Below are 21,768 nucleotides of genomic sequence, written 5' to 3' on the forward strand. Positions count from 1 at the left end.
GGAGTTTAGAAGCCCTCGTTTAAGGGAGAATGTTTTGGTAGCTGAAGAGCTGCCTGTGGTGGTTCTAGCACCTGACTTGGAAGAAGCCAGATGAGTAGAACCAAGTTTATAGAGATTTTTGGGCTTGATTCATCCAGTTTAAGGCTGAAAAGGAGGACTGTTGAATAGCTATCTGAGAAGTTAGAAAGCTATTCAAAGCTTAAGCAGAGGCTGTGTGGGCAGCTGAAAAGTGGTGAACTGGACAATAATAAGTGAATAATGAAGCACTTGGAATTTGCCTCACTGTGGGTGGCAAAATGCATTATTATCCTCATTAAAGAATTCATGACCTTTGTTGTCCTATTTCTGGTATGCAGTGCTACTTGGTTGACTGAACATATGTAGGCCATACATCAATACAATAAACTCCATGAAATGCTTATTAGCCTCAGCTCCATAGGATTCAATAGATAGATCTCCAATGTAAGAAAAGTGTGTATAACACTGAGATAAAATGGTAATGACTTAGCAAGCTTTGGTATCTAAGGAACTGCGGGTAGGAAAGTCCAGAATATATTCAAATGGAAACATAACATCTTTATTCTCTATCTTTCCTTCAGAGCTATTTTGAACAATAGTCCATCTAGCCCAGTATCTTATTTCCCATAGTGGTCAATCCAGGTCACAAGTACCTTGCAGAAACCTAAACAGTAGCAACATTCCATCCATGCAGTGGCTTCCCCATGTCTGTCTCATATAGTAACATTGTAGATGTCGGCAGATAAAGACCTGTACGGTCCACCCAGTCTGCCCAATAGGATATACTCATTACATATGGTATGTATACCTCTTCTTGATTTATCCTTGCCATTTTTAGGGCATAAACCATAGAAGTCTGTCCGGCACTGGCCTTGTTCTGAAATTTCTGAAGTTGTCAAAGTCCCCAAAAAGCTCCACTCTGGCCCATCCAAAACTAATTCAGCCTTCATCAGGGCACAGACCATAGAAGTCAGCCCAGCATTGGCTTTCCTATCTAATCACCTCTAAGCTTCTTTGGATCTGATCCCTCAAAATAGGATTCCTTTGTGTTTGTCCCATGCATTTTTGAATTCCGTACCGTTTTCATCTCCACCACCTCCTGCGGGGGGGCATTCCAGGCATCTACTACCATCTCTGTCAAAAAACACTTCCTGACATTATTCCTGAGTCTGCCCACCCCCTTTCAACTTCAATTCATGATCTCTAGTTCTACCACCTTCCCATCTCTGGAAAGGTTTGTTTGCGAATTAATACCTTTCAAATATTTGAATGTCTGTATCATAACACCACTGTTTCTCCTTTCATCCAGGGTATACATGTTTATATCAGCAGGTCTCTCCATGTACATCTTACTATGTAAACCCCCTAACATTTTTGTTGCTTTTCTCTGAACTGTTTCAAGTCTTTTGGGAGGAGGGGCTGGTGGTTGGGAGGCGGGGATAGTGCTGGGCAGACTTATACGGTCTGTGCCCTGAAGAGCACAGGTACAAATCAAAGTAGGGTATACACAAAAAGCAGCAAATATGAGTTATCTTGTTGGGCAGACTGGATGGACCGTGCAGGTATTTTTCTGCCATCATCTACTATGTTACTATGTAAGTCTTTTTACATCGTTAGCAAGATAAGACCTCCAAAACTGAACACTGTACTCCAAGTGGGGCCTCACCAATGACTTGTACAGGGTCATCAACACCTCCTTTCTTCTGCTGATTATACTCCTTCTCTATGCAGCCTAGCGTCCTTCTGATTGTGGCCACAGCTTTGTCACACTGTTTTGTCACCGTGAGATCTTCAGACACCATCACCCCAAGGTCCCTCTCCTGAGCCGAGCTTACCATCTCTCCCCTCCTATCCAGTATATCTCTTTTGGATTTCTGCACCCCAAGTTCATCACTCTGTACTTTTTGGCATTATATTTTGTAGGAGGTGGTAGGGCGTGCTATGATGTCTATGAAGGTGTTATTACATCTCAGCTCCTGAGTCTTTGTATATACACCAAAAAAACTGAGCACAAATCACATATATTTATTTATATTGATAATTGTTTCGATTATTTTTTTGTTTTTATTGTATTGAGCTTAAAATATGATTTACATATATTATATTTTAACTGCCAGACCCTTGACCATTCTTCTAATGTTTTGAGATCCCTTCTCATGGTTTCTACTCCCTCCAGGGTATCCACTCTATTGGCTATCTTCGTATCATCCACAAAAAGGCAAACTTTTCCTTCTAACCCTTCAGCAATGCCTCTCACAAATATATTAAACAGAATCAGCCGCTTTGCTCCTAGTATTTTATAAGTCACATAGGCTTAAAATAGGGACCTGGGTGGCTTCTGTTATAAAAGTACCCTTGAGGCGATGGATCTGACCTGTAGAACCAAAGAGACTTTATTGCAAGCAATGTCTGCAGCATATTCAGAGCGACCCAACATGGCCATGTTTTGGCGAAAACAATGCTTGCATCAGGGTCTGTACAATATTACAAGTGATGCGTTGCTGGTTTGATATAGGATAGAGCACTGTGCTGTAAAACACATCAATTGCTAGACAGTCTAGCTGTTTATTTGAGTTTTACAGCACAGTGGGCTTGACCAGTGCTTCTTAACCCACATCAAACCAACAACACATCACTTGTGAGATTGTGTAGACCCTGTCGCAGGCATTGTTTTTGCCAAAACACGGCCTTATTGGGTCAATCTCTGTATGTACCGCAGACACTAGTTACACTAAAGTCTCATTGGTTCTACAAGCGAGTTAATCTCCTCACTGTTTTTGCTCTGGCTGACTTTGACGTAGGGATTTTATCCTTTTTTTTACGCCTATAAATTACCCTTACCATGCAGTGCTTAATCCTTACATTGTTGTCTTAGCCTCACAACCCACACAACCAGCAAGACTAAGGGTAATAAGCATTGAAACCTGATCGGCCAAACAAAGGGCTCATCTACGCTACACCCACAGTAGCAATGCCTTAACATATGGAGTTCTCCCTTCATATATTTCAATCTTGCTCTCTATGACACATCTATCATACATATTCTTATTGCGCCTTATTTACCGTCTCTAAAGGGAAAGTGGGAGATAGTGAAACCTGTTAGAAATGTGAATGTTTTTATCCTAAGGTATCTGAAGGTAGTATTTTCCTTAGAATGAAGCCGAAGAGAGGAAAACTGAGTGTGGCGAATATCTGGAACAAACTTCCAGGAGGAGTGAGGGAGACTGTAAAACAGTGGCAGAATTCAGAAGCTAAGTGACAGCTAAGGAAAAGACCATAGATCAAGTAAGACTGGGGCCGCACATTAGGCAGGCATTTGGACAGACTAGAAGGACCTAGGGTCCTTGTGTGCAGATATCTTCCTGTATTTTTGTGAAATTATTTGCTTCACCACATTGGCAAATCTGAAATAAACTGCCTTATCCTGTTGTTCCCAGGTCTTATCTAGTTAAGGCACCATTCAGAACTCATTGCATTGGATGTATGAAGGTTCTGATAGCTTGTGCTTGTTGTTCCAGTGGTGCCCAGTATGGAGAACACTGAAGGTTACGATAACACTCGTCAGTTCTCACTGACACCTTACAATCCAGACAGACCAGGTTTGTATCACTTTCTTTCATTTTGATTACATGTCCGCTCTGACTGCTAACTACAGTTGTGACTGTATAAATGGTTAAATGGAAACAAGCTGAGCTTCAACGCCTGATTCTACCCTTATCAATCACACACTTTCTCATTGGGGCCCAGATGGATTCTCCAACCAGCCATATGAAGACAGTGGCTCCAACTACCTGCCCAACCATTCTGGTTCTCATTCAAGCTCAGCAAGATACTCCTGGCATAGTTCCCACAGTGAGGCCTTTCAGGACTGCAGTCGGAGCCCCTATGGCTGTTGCCAAGATGGTCACACTCCGGCTTCTGGACCCAGTGGGCAGGGCTGTCCCTTCAGCACGTGTCTGCACAGCAGGTAGGAACACACAGTGGTTAAATTGCTGCATTAGAGGTAATTGGGGGGATGGAGCTGTGAATATCTTTGAACAGAAGTTAACCTATGTCTTTAAAAGAGGGCAACAAAACTGGAGTTTTCAGTTTTGGTCAAAACAGAATCTGTGACTGAAATTTGCTGTTCACTTTTGGCCAAAATCAGATCAAAACTGGGCACCATTCCCCCCTCCCCTGACCAAAAGCGGGCTGCATGGGCCCCCAACCCCCCTTGACAGAAAGCTGCTGCCCTCCCACCAACCGTAGGCCCTTCACAGGCCTACTTTAGAAGCCCTAGTGGTCTAGTGACCTCTTCGGAACAGGAGCGATCCTAGTTGCTCCTGCCCATGCTGACTCCAGTCTCAAAATGGCTGCCGTGACCTCCCATGGCAGTCTCGGCAGCCATTTTGACTTCAGAGCCGGCATGGGCAGGAACATCAGGGATTGCTGCTGCCTCAAGGAGGACACTAGACCACCATAGCTTCTAAGGTAGGCTTATGGATGGAGGGCAGCAGATTTGATTTTGGGGGGAGCAGAGAGTAGTTGTAATTTTTGTTGGGATGGGGGAGGGGAGGGGAGGAAGTTTCAGTTTCAGCCAAAAATGCCAAAACCGAAACATAGCCAAATCTGGATTTCGAGCTGGTTTGAGCACATCTGATGCAACCCACAGGATTCCGGGTCACTCCGAAGATAGTGTGAGCCAGCTGGGGCAGACAGGAAAGCCCCTGAAGATGTTGGCCCAGGTTATGGGCCGAAAATCACTGTGTAGGCATGCGCGGTATTGTGGATGTGCAAAGACCTCTTTAATGACATCATGCGCACATGCACATTAAAGAGAAAAAATCCAGATGACGCTAGAGCTGTCCCGGAGCCTCGGAAATGCTGTACCACCAATGTTTTAATTAAATCAAAGTGGGGGACATTTGTTTGACCCATAAGAGGTCTATTTAATGTTGAGACATGTTCGTGATGTGATTAAAAGATCACGCATGCGTGAATCGCATGTGTATGGCACATTTTTATTTCATTTGCACCAGAGATTGCTAGGAGATGAAGGGAGAGCCCACAAATTACTCCAAATGGCACAAAAATCCATGCATGCCCGGTGAGGTCTGGGAAGATCTGGACGGACACCTGCAAACTAAAATAAATATTTAAATAATTTCAAAAGTGCCTACAAAGTTTAAAAATAAAGAATTCAGCTGTAGAGAACTTGCTAATGTGAACTATGCCTTCCTTTGTGTCCCATTTTAATGCAGACTGCTACAAATTTAGGGCCCCTTTTTACCAAACTGCAGCAAAAGGAGGCCAGCACTGGCTTCGGCATGTGATTTATACACGTGCCGAGGCCCCCTTTTACCACAGCTGGTAAAAGGGAAGTCTTGCCTTCCTGCAGGAAATGGCCATGCGGCAAGTAAAGCACTTGCCACGCAGCCATTTTGGGGGGAATCCCTTACCACCACCCATTGAGGTGAAGGTAAAGGCTCCTGCACTAACCTGGTGGTAACTGGGCATCACGTGGCACTGCCCGATTATCGCTGAGTACACTCCGGCGCTACAAAAATAAATAAACTTTTATAGCGCCAGAAATGATGGCTCGCTAGGGGTGGGAAATACCGCCAGGCTGTTGTGGTAGCCCGGCGGTACTTCCTGTATAGCGAGCGGCAAGCCCACATTGGGCTTACTGCCGCTTAATAAAAGGAGCCCTTAAAGTGTTCCGTTTGGGATTTCTGGGGTCTAAAAAAATGCAAATTTTTACATAATTCAGATCAGGGATTGCTCTAACCTGAATTATATACTTAAAAGTCAAAAGTGAAGGTTTTAAAAACTATTTTTAATATAAACTAGAGTTATAGAATGTTAATGAGTGTCTGTGGTTTTGAAAGGAGAGCTCTGATTGGCTTCACTGCTCACGAAAGGAACCTGACAAGAAACAGTTTGGGGGAGAGCAATGGACCTCATTGGAGAGAGCAGAAGCACTGCTTAAGTGTGAAAGAGATTGATTTGTGAAAGAACCTTTAAAGTGTGAAAAAGAGAGAGCTGGATGATATTGATGATAGATAATAAATATATGAGTGACTTTTGAGTGTTTGTGAAAAACAGGAATTGATTTTCACAATATTTCTGGGAGAAAATAGATTCTCAGTAGAAAATTAAATATTTTATTAATTTTAAATGATTTCCTCAGATAATTTACATATCGGGGACAGTTTCTGGAAATTTTAAGTGAGTTTGTGCCAGTTTGTCTCAATTAATAGAGATTTCTGTCAGTAAAGGTTTTAAAATAAGCATAATACTAAGGTGTGCCGAAAAATGGGCTGCAGTAGTGTAGGCGCATGTTTTGGGCGTGCGCAGATCCATTTTTCAGCGTGCCTGTAAAAAAAGGGCTTTTTAAAACATTTTTGCCGAAAATGGACATGTGGCAAAATAAAAATTGGCATGCGTCCATTTTGGGTCTGAGACCTTACCACCAGCCATCGACTTAGTGGTAAGGTCTCAATTGGTAACCGTGCAGTAATCATCTACGTGCGTAGAATGACGATTACCACCCAGTTTCCGCCATGTGCAGGAAAATAAAAATTATTTTCCAGTGCGCATAGTGGACATACATAAAAAATGAAATTACGGGCCGGGCCTCACAGTAGCCAGGTGGTAACTGCAAATTGACACGCATTGGGCGCACATAGGCGCCTACGTGGCTTAGTACAGGTATACAAGTAGGTCTGAGTCCTTCTCTCAGCTGGGGGGGGGGGGGGGTCTCAGGAACAAGACTCATCCCAACTAGACATTTCCTTTGAATACGTTGGTGTCAGAGAGATAAAATCTATATATTAATATTAATATTCAGTCTATTTTCTGGATAATGTAGGATGTATAAAAAAAGCTGTCCTAAGTTTTCAGGATAAACTACCTGGAGAGTAGACTGAGGGCCCCTTTTACCAAGCTGTGGCAAAAGGAGGCTGGTGCTGACATCGGCGCACATTTTACTTGTGCGCCGAGGCCCCCTTTTACCGCAGCTGGTAAAAGGGAAGGTCTCGCTTTCCTGAAGGAAATGACCGGGCGGCAAGTAAAGCACTTGCCACGTGGTCATTTTGGGGGTACTGCCCGATTACTGTCTAGGGGTGGGAAGCTAGGGGTGGGAAGCACCACTGGGCTGCTGCAGTAGCCTGGCGGTACTTCTGTTGGGCTTACCGCCGCTTAGTAAAAGGAGCCGTAAATATTGCAACCATCCAGATAAGTTACAGCGCTGTCTGCCTTATCCACATACTCATTGCAGATTACTGTCCGGGTAGTGGCTCTACATATTCAGAATTTGTTATCACTGCAGCTGGCATTGAAAAAAATGCTGACTGCAGCAGCTGAATTGACATTATTTATTATTATTATTATTATTATTATTATTATTATTATTATTATTATTCTGACTGATATTCAGCCGGCCATGCTCAGCATATTTATGTCCCAGATATTCAATACCATGCCGTGTCTGGGTACTAGCATTGATTATTTGGTTGTATATCGGCTGCTGAAATTTGTGCAGTTAAGTGCAATATTCAGCTCTTAACTGCATAAGAAAGTATGCAGACCAATTTATGCAGTTATCTTATATGATTAAGGGAGGGCTGAATATCACCCCTGGAATACCCACAAGTTAGCTGGTTTTGACTCAGGTACTGTGAATATTCAGCTGCACTAACTAGTTAGGTGCTGCAGAATATTTGTGGTTAGCCACAGACAAGTGATTTAAATAGTGAGGAGCCTATCAGGTGGATTGTATTTATCATTATTATATTTGTTTATTTGGATTTTGCTCACACCTTTTTCAGAAGTAGCTCAAGGTGAGTTATATTCAAGTACATTGGGTATTTTCCTGTTGGGCTTGCAGTCTAATTTTGTACCTGAGGCAAAGGAGGGTGAACTGCTATGGATTTACAGCCTGTCTCACCAACACAGACTACTCAATAATTACCGTGGATTCTTTTGGATTCGTATTAGATAAATGAAACCGCTATTAGAGGAGCTAATATCTTCAATGATTAAGATATACACAATGATTAGCTATAAAAACATAATGATTAGCTGTATAAACAGTCATTACTTCACTGGTCTCTACATCTAAGCAATGCTAAAAGTTCTTAGACTAGGAAAAGAAGCAATACATACAATCATCACTGGTGCTTACATCATCCAGGCTCTTATCATCAGCTGGGGGGGCCCGTTACAGCGAAAACCAGGAGCTTTTTAGACCAGGAACAGATCCTCTGCGTAGTACGTACGTACGTTACTCACAGATGAGCTCCTACGCTGCTGTGACAAGCCCTCCCCTTTTATTAGGCTCTGAGCTCATGTTCAGAGCTAGGGAAAGTTACAGAATGCTTCTAAGGAAAATTACAGAATACTTCTCTGTTTAGGTAAACAAGCCATCCTGGAGACAGTGAAATGCTTATTTATTTGTTAAAAAGACTCGACACAACTGTTGTGTTTCGGCCGTCAGGCCTGCATCAGGAGTCTATAAGAAACATACATATACAAATGAAAGTTAAAAAATATGTATAAGATAAATGCATAAAAACTGTCTCCAGGATTTGTTTTTCCGTGGTCAAACATCCCACTTTTACCTGCACTTGTGTTTTCCTGTGGGGCGTTTGAGTTCTCCGTTGTATTGTGGATTCTTCCGATCATGTAGAGATACAGTTCTCAAGTTTGGCTATCCTCTGCCTCAGTGCTTCTCAGCTCTGTCCTGGAGACAAACCTAGCCAGTCAAATTTATAGGATTACCACAATGAATAGGCATGAAGTGAATTTGCCTATCTTGGAGAGCCATGGTATGCAAATCTATCTCATGCAGTTTTATTGTGGTAACCTGAAAACCCAGCAGGTTAGATGTGCCTTCAAGAAAGGGTTCAAAAACCACTGTTCTATCTGACTGCCTTGATAACTTTACCTGAAATAGACTTTGGTTTAGTGTCTTGTTAAAAGAATTTTTGGGAGTATGTAGTGATGGAATCAAGGCTCATATCGTTCTCCAGGGGTGTAGCCAGAACTGATATTTTGTTGGGGGCTGAGACTAATGGGTGGGCACTAGGCAGTGTGGATGTTGACTCCACCTCCATTCTCCTTTTGTTGGCCGAGTCACTGCTGTTTACTGGGTGGACCTCACTTCACATTGGAAGGACCACAACTATCCCATGCCCTGCTCAGGGCTGCCATAACCATTAGTCAAGACTAGATGATTGCCTAGGGTGGTAACCTCTGAGGAACAGCAAAGAATAGTTGCACTCAAAGCAAAATAATAGAACCTGACAGCCATATTAACTCGTACCATCCATACATCCTTTTAGCTGCTGGGAGGGTGAGAAAGTTTAGTTCATTTACCTAGGAAATGACATTTGGAAGTTGGCATCATTACACACACACAAACATTCAAAACAAAATTTAATATTTAAAAGTGTGATTTTCAGTTATGCATTGTGGGAGGGATGATGTTGGGATGAGTTTAATTATGAAAATCTCGGGGGGGGGGGGGGGTGTGCTAACAGCCTGAACATTAATTGAAGGTTCTTCTAAGACACCCGATACCTTTGCACAGATCCTGATATGAACTATGCAATCTTAAGCTGCTGCTTGCCACCAAAGTTCTCTGTAATAGAACAAGGCAATGTTCTGGCTTTCTTGCTGTTCCGAAAGAGTCAACAATAGAGTGGCCACAAAAGTGGAGGAACCACACAATACCACTACGTTAGTTACAGGTGTGATAGGAGTCAGTAGGGTTGCAGATGGATTTTCCAGCACATACTCAAACACCATGAAACTCACAGAATGTTTATTTGACACGGGACTGTGTTCTGCCACTAGGGCCTGCCTCAGGGGTCTGCTAGTTTATAAAATGACAATTGGTTCTTCTAGTGACATGCATTTTCATTAGATTTTTCACTCTGTGTCAAGAGAAGAACCAGTTGTCATATTATACACTAGCAGACCCCTGAGGCAGGCCCTTGTGCCGAATCACGGTCCCGTCTCAGGTCTTAGCTACTTATCAAATAAACATATTCTGTGACCTTCACAGTGTACGAGTATTTGTTGGAAGAACCATCTGCAACCCTACTGACTCCTATCACACCTGTGGCTTTCTTGCTATCAGAAATGGGTCTCTCTATATTTCTTACACAGAAGTGAAAATGGTGGCCAAGTGCTAGAGGTAGAAAGGATAGCAAAAGCCAAAATTGAAAGAGAGGAAATGACACAACAGGTAAATGACAATAGCTTTTATAATCTCTGAAATCAGTGTTTTTCATGTTGCTGGGGTTTTCTTTTGTTTTTCATTACTCCAGATATGGATGCTGCCCTGATGGTATAACGGCAGCCCAGGGCCCCAACAATGGAGGATGTTCCCAGTATTATAGTGATGTTCACATGGGCAGGAATGAGCAAGCAGGAGCAGAAAGGGACCCATCTCCAGCAGTAAGTACTACTGGCCTTGGTCATGTGGAGAGGCATAATCGAACAGGGCGCCCAAATGTTCCTGAGGGTGTCCTCGCAGGATGTCCCCGTGAAGGGGCAGGGAAACCCGTATTATCAAAACAAGATGGGCGTCCATCTTTCGTTTCGATAATACGGTCGGGGACGCCCAAATCTCAACATAATGGAAACCGAGGACGCCCATCTCAGAAATGACCAAATCAAAGCCTTTTGCTCGTGGGAGGAACCAGCATTCATAGGGCACTGGTCCCCCTCACATGCCAGGACACCAACCGGGCACCCTAGGGGGCACTGCAGTGGACTTCAGAAATTGCTCCCAGGTGCATAGCTCCCTTACCTTGGGTGCTGAGCCCCCAAATCCCCACCCCAAAACCCACTCCCCACAACTGTACAACACTACCATAGCCCTAAGGGGTGAAGGGGGGCACCTACATGCAGGTACAGTGGGTTTCTGGTGGGTTTTGGAGGGCTCACATTTACCTCCACAAGTGTAACAGGTAGGGAGGGATGGGCCTGGGTCCGCCTGCCTGAAGTGCACTGCACCCACTAAAACTGCTCAGGAACCTGCATACTGCTGTCAGGGAGCTGGGTATGACATTTGAGGCTGGCATAGAGGCTGGCAAAAAATATTAAAAAATTGTTTTTTTTTTGTTAGGGTGGGAGGGGGTTAGTGACCACTGGGGGAGTAAGGGGAGGTGATCCCCGATTCCCTCCGGTGGTCATCTGGTCAGTTTGAGCACCTTTTTGAGGCTTTGTCGCAAGAAAAAATGGACCAAGTAAAGTCGGGCAAGTGCTCGTCAGGGACGCCCTTCTTTTTTCCATTATCGGCCGAGGATGCCCATGTGTTAAGCATGCCCCAATCCCGCCTTCATTATGCTTCTGACACGCCCCCGGGAACTTTGGTCGTCACCGCGACGGAAAGCAGTTGAGGACGGCCAAAATCAGTTTTCGATTATGCCGATTTGGGCGACCCTGTGAGAAGGATGCCCATCTTGCGATTTGTGTCGAAAGATGGGCGCCCATCTCTTTCAAAAATAAGCCTGATAGTGAAATCTGAATATAGTACTGAACTTTAGCTTTGGTGAGAAAAATGTAGATCTAATCCACTCCATTTTTAGTTTATCTGTATTTAATTTATTATTTTTATGTAACTATATTTTGTTTCCTCATTACACAGAGGGGAACATTAGGGATTTGCATTGCTTAGCAAGTATTTGGTTGGTTGGTTAGTGAGCCTTAAATTTTAGGGCACACAAAATCAATTTTAATGCTTGTTAATTTACAAATTAAATTAATTTGCAAGCACTTAAAAGTTCTAATGCTTAGTTAAAAATCTTTTGTTGATAAAAATATGTGAAACAAACCAAAAACAAGCTCAGAAATAGGAAAAAAAAGGCCAAATATCCAAAAACAAACAAAAATCTTTCCCCTGAGCACATCTCTGGTTTTCTCGGTTTTTCTTTCAATTGATTAACTTTGTTTATTTTAGTGGTGAGAACAGTGGGCTAATAATCAGAGTTCAAATTCTGCTTCGCTTTTAAATGGCATCACACCTTTATATTTAGATGAGATAATTCAGTGGTATGTTCTTAAGATATATATATATATATATATATATATATATATGTATATATATAGGATGTGGAAATGTATAATCTTTAGATACTGTCGCTCATATTAATTTCCACTACTTAAAGAATTAAAGGTATTCAACCGTAGCACCGTTCTGTGATTAAGAAGGAAAAAGGCCTCACAGAGCTCCTAGATTATAGTTATGTATCGGAGCTAAAACGGATCTATACTGACCCTCTGTTCATCATTGGCCAAAAACCTTCAAAAATGTGTGGTATTCTAATCTCCTTCACACAATTTGTCTAAATGTATGAATTGTTAAAGATTTCTATCTCACTGTAGTGTTCAAAAAAGCTACTCAACACGGTGGTACAGTGAATATATATGGTTCAAAAAAACACTTATCTTTTGAAACTGCTTGCACTAGGAAATTCAATGATTCCAACTTGTTCCTTCTCTCCCCTCACCCCAAGCCAATGATGGCCAGTGTTTCGTCTCGCTGTGTCAGGGTCTTGGTGACAGGACTGCTTTGGAACCGGGTATTCACTCTACATGAATTGTGCCTGTTTTTGTTACATTTGTACCCCGTGCTTTCCCACTCATGGCAGGCTCAATGCGGCTTACACGGGGCAATGGAGGGTTAAGTGACTTGCCCAGAGACAGAGTCACAAGGAGCTGCCTGTGCCTGAAGTGGGAATTGAACTCAGTTCCTCAGGACCAAAGTCCACCACCCTAACCACTAGGCCACTCTTAAGAGAGCCTTATATTCTAGCAAGGATGTGCGGATTGGAATTCTTTCTGCATGGGGAATCCATTTGGTCACTGCACAACCAAATACTTCATGGGAAGGGTCCTCTACTTTGGAATAGTTTGCCTTATGATTTGAAAACTGAGGCCAATCATCTCCAGTGTAGGCAAAAATGGAAACCAGACTAGCCACCAGTGGTGTACCAAGGGATGGGGGCGGTCCGCCCCGGGTGCACGCCGCTGGGGGGGGTGCCATGGCACGCGCCTGTCAGCTGAGTTTGCTGACTTCGCTAACTTCGCTGCAGCTCCCTCTGCCCCGGAACAGGTTACTTCCTGTTCCGGCCGGGGCAGAGGGAGCTGCAGCGAAGTTAGCGAAGTCAGCGAACTCAGCTGACAGGCGCGCGCCACGGCACCCCCCCCCTCAGCGGCATGCACCCGGGGGGGGTGTCATTTCACTGGGGGGGGGGGGCGCTGCACCGGGGGGGGGGGGGGGGCGCATCAGCAATCCGCCCCGGGTGTCATGCCGGCTAGGATCGCCACTGCTAGCCACTTTGATTAATAACCAGTTTGATATTTTTAGAAATAGTTTTTACTGTTTTAATTTATGGATGATTTTTATGGGGTTCTACTTTTGTATTGTTTACTATGGGGTCTTTATACTAAGGAGCACTGAAAAATGGCTTGCGGTAGTGTAGTCACTGGTTATGGGCGTGCACCAATCCATTTTTCAGCACGCCTGTAAAAAAGGCCTTTTAAAAAAATTTTCAGAAAATGGATGTGCAGCAAAATCAAAATTACTGCACATCCATTTTGGGTCTGAGACCTTACCACCAGCCATTGACCTAGCGGTAAAGACTCACGCAGTAACCGGGCAGTAATGACCTACGTGCATCATGTGCCGCTTGGCATGCATCCGATATGCACGTCTGAAAATAAAAATTCTATCACCCACCCCTGAAACAGAACCCTCACTTTGGAAAAGGCAGTGCAAGCTGATTTCTCTGACCCCTTAGACAATAGCCCTTCCTAACTGCCCCCCTCCCCTGCCCAGCAAGCTGCCACTTTAAACTTTTACAGGGGCAGGAGTGATTGTGGATTGCTCCTGCCCTGTACCAACTAGACAACCAGGGATTTGCAAGGTAGGCCTGGAAGGGCCTACAAGAGAGAAAGGGGTGATTCTTTGGGGAGGCTATTGACTTGGGGGTTCAGTAGGATGGGCTTGGACTGCCTTTCCTGAAAGTGTCTTTGGGGGTGAGGGGTCTTGTTCAGTGGGGAATGGGCCATCCATCAAATGTGGACTGTTCTGGTTCCTTTAAAATTTCATCCAAGAAAAATACCACCAACTTTGAGCTGACATTTTTTTTCCTTGAATAATGTAAGTTGTGAAGTTCAATGCAAGCTGCGATATTCAACTTATATAATAATGTGGTATTTTGCATGCATGTACATGCATTTGCATGCTTTGAATCTTATTATTATTTAGCCCACAGTACTCAAACATGCAGTACAGTAAAATGATTTTGCTATTATTATTGAACTCCCCCGTACAAAAAAGCAAACCCCAACCCTCTTCACCCAAACAACCATAAAGCAGATTGATCAAAAAATCCAAACATATGCCAGAAAACAAACAGAAGTCGGGGCCTTATCCTTCAAATCCTGAATCACAATCAAAAGGATTTAGTAACCCCCCCTTCCCCCGAAATCTTCCCTATCTTCCACTCCCCTCTCTCCAAGAGTTGGCAAATAAGAGAGGAAAAAAAACAGAACTCACTGTGGAACAGAAAAATGATTCAATACTTGGCTCCATGCAGTGGGAGATACCTGTTGTAAATATGCCCCTCCATATCGAAAAAAATCTCTGTTGCTGTTTGGGGGAAACGTGATCCAAAAGATTCCCAGAGCATTAAGGTATGAAGTTTATTTCTCCAGTACCAAATAGAAGGTGGGTAGTCCAGCAATCAATGATTAAGGATGCATTTCTTCCCCAAAATGCAAAACTTGAGAATAATTTATCCCCTCTACTTTTCAAACCGAGCTCCCTTGTAGAACCAAAAAGGAGACCTTAATTTGATAGCCCAAAATAGAAGATAAATATTGAAATAGGTTTATGATTTTGCTGTTTAATGTGCATTAGGAGGCATATATCGTGTGCCATTCCTTTAACACATTGGTAACCATAGGTGCCAGCTCTGTGGATGCCGTAGGTGTTTGAACACCTCCAATACTGATAACATGTCTTGATTGTATCTAGGTCAGGGTAATTTCCCTTGGGGTTAAGAACCCTCAATCGTTTTGAAAAGTTGGTTCTTATGTTAGTAACTACCTCCTGAATCTAAATTCCAAATCCTTTCATTTACCCCCTTAGAAATGACAAACATAGCAACATAGTAGGCGATGGCAGATAAGATCTGAAATGGCCCATTCAGTAGGGTGATTAGGGTGGTAACTGCTGCTCAGTGCAGGTTACCCCAACGTCTTTGTCCTTTCATGCAGGTTACCTTCCATGCCTTTGTTTAGGGTTTTAACTGTCTCTCTGTGCAGATTATCCCTCTTCTTGTAACTTAGGGATCCTCTGTGTATATCTTATTCCCTTTTGAATATCATTACTGTCTTTTCCATGAAAATGTACCTCCTGGAGTCGCTCCTAAGTCCACCTCGTCACAGCTACAGGTTCCTTTCATTTGCAAAACGTTTGTTTCTTGGGCAATAATACCGTTCAAGTATTTAAATGCCTTATTCCTCTATGGTATACATAGGTCTTCAAGTCTCATCTTTTGTTTTTTGGTGCGGACCTTGTACCATTTTGGTTGATTTCTTCAGAACCATCTCTTTATATCTTAATGAGATGAAACCTCCAAAACTGAACACAGCATTCCAAGTGAGACCTCACTAGACCAGTACAGGAGAATTATCATCTCCATTTCCTGCTTTTTATACCTCTCTGTTTCTTTACCTTTAGTTCATCAGACACTATCACCCTGAAGTCTCTCTCATGACCTATGTACATTTAGCCTCATCACCTCAACATATACATCTCCTTTGGATTTCTGAAGTCCAAATGCATCATTCTGCTATTTGCATTAAAGTTTAATTGCCAAGCATTCAACCAGTCTTCCAGGTTTAATAGATCATTTCTCATGTTGCAATGAATTCCATTATTATTATTTTTTAATCTGGTGATTAGAGGACTAGCGTGAAAACTCCACGCTGGATGTAATCTCTGCAAACCTATGATAGTGTTTCTCGTAGGAGATTCATGAATAAACTGAGCTGCCTGAAGGTGGTGAACTGGATTAGGAACTGGTTCGCTAACACATGACAGAGGGTGATGGTAAATGGAATTCATGTAGTGGAATGCCTCAGGGACTGGTCTTGGGACTAAGTTTGTGCAAAAAATGTGAGTGATATTTGCCAAAGGATTAGCAAGAAAAGTGTGACTTTTTGCGAATGACACAAAGACTTGCAGCATGAGAAATGATCTACTAAACTTATGCCCTTCCTGTCAACTGAAAGAGACTCACCTCCTGTGCAATTTATGTTGGAATTTATTGTATTTTACATGCATTGCCTGTCACCTATTATTTCTCTGTGATTACTCTGTGACCTCTGATGTGAATTACTTAGAGAGGTCACACAGCTATGCAACTTCCTGTGGGGGAAGATGCAGCAGATGCAGCACATGGAGCACATGGAGCTCATGATCTCTCCTAACCTGAGAGGATCTATGGTGGTGTGAGCATCCATTACCATCTAAGCACATGGAAGGAGCTGATAATACAAATGTATAGTAATATGTATATATAAGCCTGTCTGATTATAATCTAACTACAAACTGTGAGTAAACAGATGTTTTGTTACTTCAACTTTAAAGTGACTCAGCAGTGAATTATTCAGGGGTGAATGAGAGAGAGATGAAGAAAGAAATTAACATTTCTAAAGCTGAAGCTGTGTGTACTAAGATCTGCTAATTATTTACTACAAATAATCCAACAAAAGGGTTATGGGCCCAGGGGCCAGGAATTGAAAAAGAAGAGAAATATTACCAGGCAGAAAAAAAAGGCCACATTTTTCTCTTAAGTTTTAAAGGAAAGATTCAGTCTGTCTCTCTCTCCCCCCACACAGCAGACAGAAGGCTAAGAAAATGGCTGAGGGAAGAAATTCACCATTGTTCTATTCTCTCAAGGTGCCTAAATTAACTGAGTTTAATTATCGGCAGTGGGAATTAAGATTCATATGTCTCCTTCGAGCAAAAAGATTAAATATATGCTTAGACCAAGACAGAACAGCTGAAAATATGGCTGAATGGGACAATGCAAACTATTATGTGAAGTGCATGCTTTTGGAAGCTCTCTCAGAGAAACAAGCCATATTAGTGGAGGGAAAAGATACACCAAAGGACATTTTATGTAAACTGAGAACTATGTATGCAACTACATATGCAAAGCAGCAACCAATTTGGTTGGCAGAGTTGAATGAAACCAAATTAAGGGATAAAAGTAAATGTAATGATCACATTATGCATCTTATGTCTTCATTTCAAAAGCTAGAACTTTCTGGAATTCCCATGTGTGATGCATTGAAAAGAGCATTTCTTTTTACCTCACTATCAAAGAAGTTTGATGTTTTTAGGTCTGTAAATGAGGCCATTGAAGGGCAATCTTTTGAACAGACAACATCAAAACTAAGGCAGGAATGCATAATAAATGATTCTGAGGAGATGTGTTCTCAAAGCAAGTCAGAGAGAAATGAAACAAATTTCTTGGCAAAGAACAGAGGAAGGCGGAGCTATGGGAAAACTCCACCCAAGGGCAAGCTGATTTGCTACTCATGTGGAAAGGAGGGACATGTATCTAAATGGTGTAAGGAAACACAAAACACTCCCTCTAGCTCACCTAAGCCAATGGAACTAAAGAATTTTCAAACCAGGAAATGTATGAAGGACAAAGATAAACACAAGGGCTTTCTAATGGCAGAAAAATCTTTGACTATGGTAAATAAAAATTCAAATGAAAGTACTTGGATTTTGGATTCGGGGAGCACATGCCATTTAACCAATTGTAAAGATTTCTTTCAGGAAATGTGTCCAGAAGAAGGAATTCTTAAAACTGCAAACGCAGGGACTGCTAAGATCCAAGCAAAAGGTATTGGATTCTTAAAATGCAAAGTGTCTAATGAAGTTAAAGAAATTCCTGTAAGTGATGTCTTGTATATTCCCCAAGCAGTTTGCAATATGCTTAGTGTATCTACATTAGATAAGAAGGGATTTGTGATTCATTTTGAAAACAGTAAGTGCACAATCTCTAAAAATGATGAAGTGTATGCTGAAGCTTTTATGCATAATGATGTTTATAAGCTGAACATTTCAGGTGAAGCCTCACATATGGCGCAAGTAAGGAAGAATGATGGTAAATGTAGTCTGGAAATCTGGCACCGCCGCCTGGGACATCGTGATTCTAAGGTGATCCAGGATCTTTACAGTAAGCAACTGGCCACCGGCATTCAGATAAGTGCAGATGCTGGTAAAATGGAGAAATGCATAGACTGTGTTACTCAAAAAGGTGTGAGACCCTCATTTCCTGCATACACAGGAAATAGGAGTAATAAAGTGCTGGACTTAATACACAGTGACTTATGTGGACCGTTTAATATCCCATCATTGGGAAATAACAGATTTGTGCTAATATTCTTGGATGATTTCTCTAGATACTGTGTGGCCTATTTGCTGAAAGAAAAAAGTCAAGTCACAGACATGCTGAAGAAATACGTAGCCATGGTGAGCAATAAATTTGAAAGAAAACCAAAGGTTCTTCAGACCGACAATGGTGGTGAGTTCACTTCACAAAGCATGCGCACATTTCTAGAACAAGAAGGCATTCAGCATATCACAACAGTAGCTTATACACCAGAGCAAAATTCTGTTGCAGAGAGAAAATTTAGGTCACTTGTGGAAATGACCAGATGTATGCTGTCAGATAGCAATCTCCCTAAAAGACTATGGGGGGAAACCATTCTCACAGCAGTGTACCTACAAAACAGAATGCCAACTAAAGGCGCTGAGCGCACACCACATGAGACATGGCATGGTAGGAAGCCAAACCTGTCACACATAAGAACATTTGGAAGTACAGCATATGCTCATATACCAAAGCAAAGAAGGCATAAGCTGGATTCCACAACAGAAAGGGGCATTTTAGTTGGCTATGCTCCAGGACACAAAGGATATAGAATTTTGAATCTGAAAACTGGCATTGTTGGCATAAGACATGTTACATATTTTGATGAAAACAAAAGGGTTGATAAAGGCTGGATTATCCCAGATGAGCCTTATCATCCAGAATATGAAACTAGAACCATAATAGGCATGCCAGTGTATATAAATGCCATACCAAGGCAGATGTCTGAAAGCAACTCACCTGTATCTAATGAGGAACAGGCAGAGGAAGCAGACACAGAAAGGATCATTGAAGAAGACAGTACAGTTGGAGAAGGGGAATCAATTGGAGAAGGACTCTCAGATTTAGAGGATGCGGAAAGGTCAGACCAACCTGTTGTCAGACGCTCATCCAGGGAAAACAAAGGTGTTCCACCCCCAAGACTGTCTTACCTAACAAAGTCAGCAGAAGCTCAAGAGCCCTTAACATGGGATGAGATTGAGAAAATGCCAGCAGAAGAAGCTGCTGAATGGCATAAAGCTGCACAAGAAGAAATTGATGCATTGGATAAAAATAATACTTGGATTCTTACAAAATTACCTCCTGGCAAGAAAGCTATAGGATGCAAATGGGTATTCAAGTTAAAAAGGAATGCACAAGGAAAAGTGGAAAGGTATAAAGCCAGATTAGTGGCAAAGGGATATCTTCAAAAATATGGAGAAGATTTTGATGAAGTGTTTGCACCTGTAGTGAAACACACGACAATCAGAACACTTCTGAGCATTGCAGTCTCAAAAGGCATGCAAGTCAACCACATTGATGTGAAAACAGCGTTTCTTCACGGAGATATAACTGAAGACTTGTACATGGAACAACCAACAGGTTTCATAAATACAAAACAAAGACAGCTAGTGTGTAAATTAAACAAAGGTCTTTATGGATTAAAGCAAAGTGCAAAATGTTGGAATGAAAAATTGCATGAAATATTGACAAATTTAGGATTTAAGCAAGGTGAAGCAGATAAATGTTTGTACACTAGGTGCACAAATGGACAATATGCATACATTTTAGCTTTTGTTGATGATCTGCTCATTGCAAGCAAAAGTGAGCAAGAGTACAAGGACATTGTAAAGTGTTTAAACCTCAATGTTGAGATAAAAGAACTGGGTAATGTGTCATACTATCTTGGTATAGAAATTGAGAAACAAAATGATGGTTCTTATCTTCTAAGCCAGAAGCAGAAAATAAATGAGCTTATTGAAAGTTTAGGTATGCAAGATGCCCAAGTTGTAAGCACTCCCATGATCACTGATTTTCTGAAGGATGAAACAGTAAGAGAACCTTTACCAGATAACATCCAATATAGATCAGCCATAGGTAAGCTTTTATATCTAGCTACCACATACAGGGCTGATATAGCAAATGCAGTAGGAATTTTGAGCAGAAGGGTCAGCTCACCTACCAAATCAGATTGGACTGCAGTTAAAAGGATGGTAAGGTATTTAAAAGGTACCATTGATTGTAAATTAAAGATTTCAGCCAATAGTAATCCAAAACTAATATGTTACTGTGATTCAGATTGGGCAGGGGATCATTCTGATTATAAATCCACAAGTGGATATGTGTTTATGTATGGAAATGTACACATTTCATGGGCCAGTCATAAACAAAGTATTGTGAGTTTGTCTTCTACAGAAGCTGAATATGTGGCCGTATCGGAAGCGTGCAGAGAACTGATGTGGATTGAAAAACTTTTGCTGGATTTCGGAATAGCTGAACAGAGACCAATCCAGATAATGGAAGATAATCAGAGCTGCATCCGACTGTCACAGAATGACAAGGTTCAGTCACGCACCAAGCACATCGCAACGAAATACCACAACGTGCGAGAGTTGGCAAAAGAAGGGGTCATCAGTCTACACTATTGTCACACCAGTGAGATGACAGCTGACATCATGACCAAACCGTTACCCAGAGAACATTTTGTGAATCTGCGTATAAAGCTTGGACTTTGTATGAATAAATAATTGCATGACAGTTATGCATGAGAAGGGGTTTGTTGGAATTTATTGTATTTTACATGCATTGCCTGTCACCTATTATTTCTCTGTGATTACTCTGTGACCTCTGATGTGAATTACTTAGAGAGGTCACACAGCTATGCAACTTCCTGTGGGGGAAGATGCAGCAGATGCAGCACATGGAGCACATGGAGCTCATGATCTCTCCTAACCTGAGAGGATCTATGGTGGTGTGAGCATCCATTACCATCTAAGCACATGGAAGGAGCTGATAATACAAATGTATAGTAATATGTATATATAAGCCTGTCTGATTATAATCTAACTACAAACTGTGAGTAAACAGATGTTTTGTTACTTCAACTTTAAAGTGACTCAGCAGTGAATTATTCAGGGGTGAATGAGAGAGAGATGAAGAAAGAAATTAACATTTCTAAAGCTGAAGCTGTGTGTACTAAGATCTGCTAATTATTTACTACAAATAATCCAACAATTTATACCTTGTAGGTATTTATTTATTTGTTGCATTTGTATCCCACCTCTTTGCAGGCTCAATGTGGCTTACAACACATCATGAATAGTGGTAATACATGAGGAATTATACATTTAGTAATAGCAGAAGTGTTTTGGTACATGATAGTGAAATGACATGGTAATATTATAACAAGCAAACATAATAAGAGATATATAGGAGAAATATAAGAATTAAGGAGAGTGTGCATTTAGTGATAACAAAAGATTTTTGGGTAACATGAAACTGAAGAAGAAATGTCTCCATCATTACTTCCAAAGTA

The 21,768-nt window shown here is 41.8% G+C and overlaps 1 protein-coding gene across 2 annotated transcripts in view; it reads left to right on the forward strand.

Annotated features, from left to right (window-relative positions):
- Positions 1 to 21,768, forward strand: part of PAPLN (papilin, proteoglycan like sulfated glycoprotein) — a 164,988-nt gene that overhangs the window by 94,923 nt on the left and 48,297 nt on the right. For both annotated transcript variants that reach the window (XM_030214012.1, XM_030214013.1), the window contains 3 exons: positions 3,537 to 3,617; positions 3,766 to 3,985; positions 10,332 to 10,461. In XM_030214012.1, coding sequence (XP_030069872.1) covers positions 3,537 to 3,617; positions 3,766 to 3,985; positions 10,332 to 10,461 — 431 coding nt within the window. The remainder of the gene's footprint in view (positions 1 to 3,536; positions 3,618 to 3,765; positions 3,986 to 10,331; positions 10,462 to 21,768) is intronic.

Source organism: Microcaecilia unicolor, chromosome 9, assembly GCF_901765095.1.
Source record: "Microcaecilia unicolor chromosome 9, aMicUni1.1, whole genome shotgun sequence".
NCBI classification, from domain to species: Eukaryota; Metazoa; Chordata; class Amphibia; order Gymnophiona; family Siphonopidae; genus Microcaecilia; species Microcaecilia unicolor.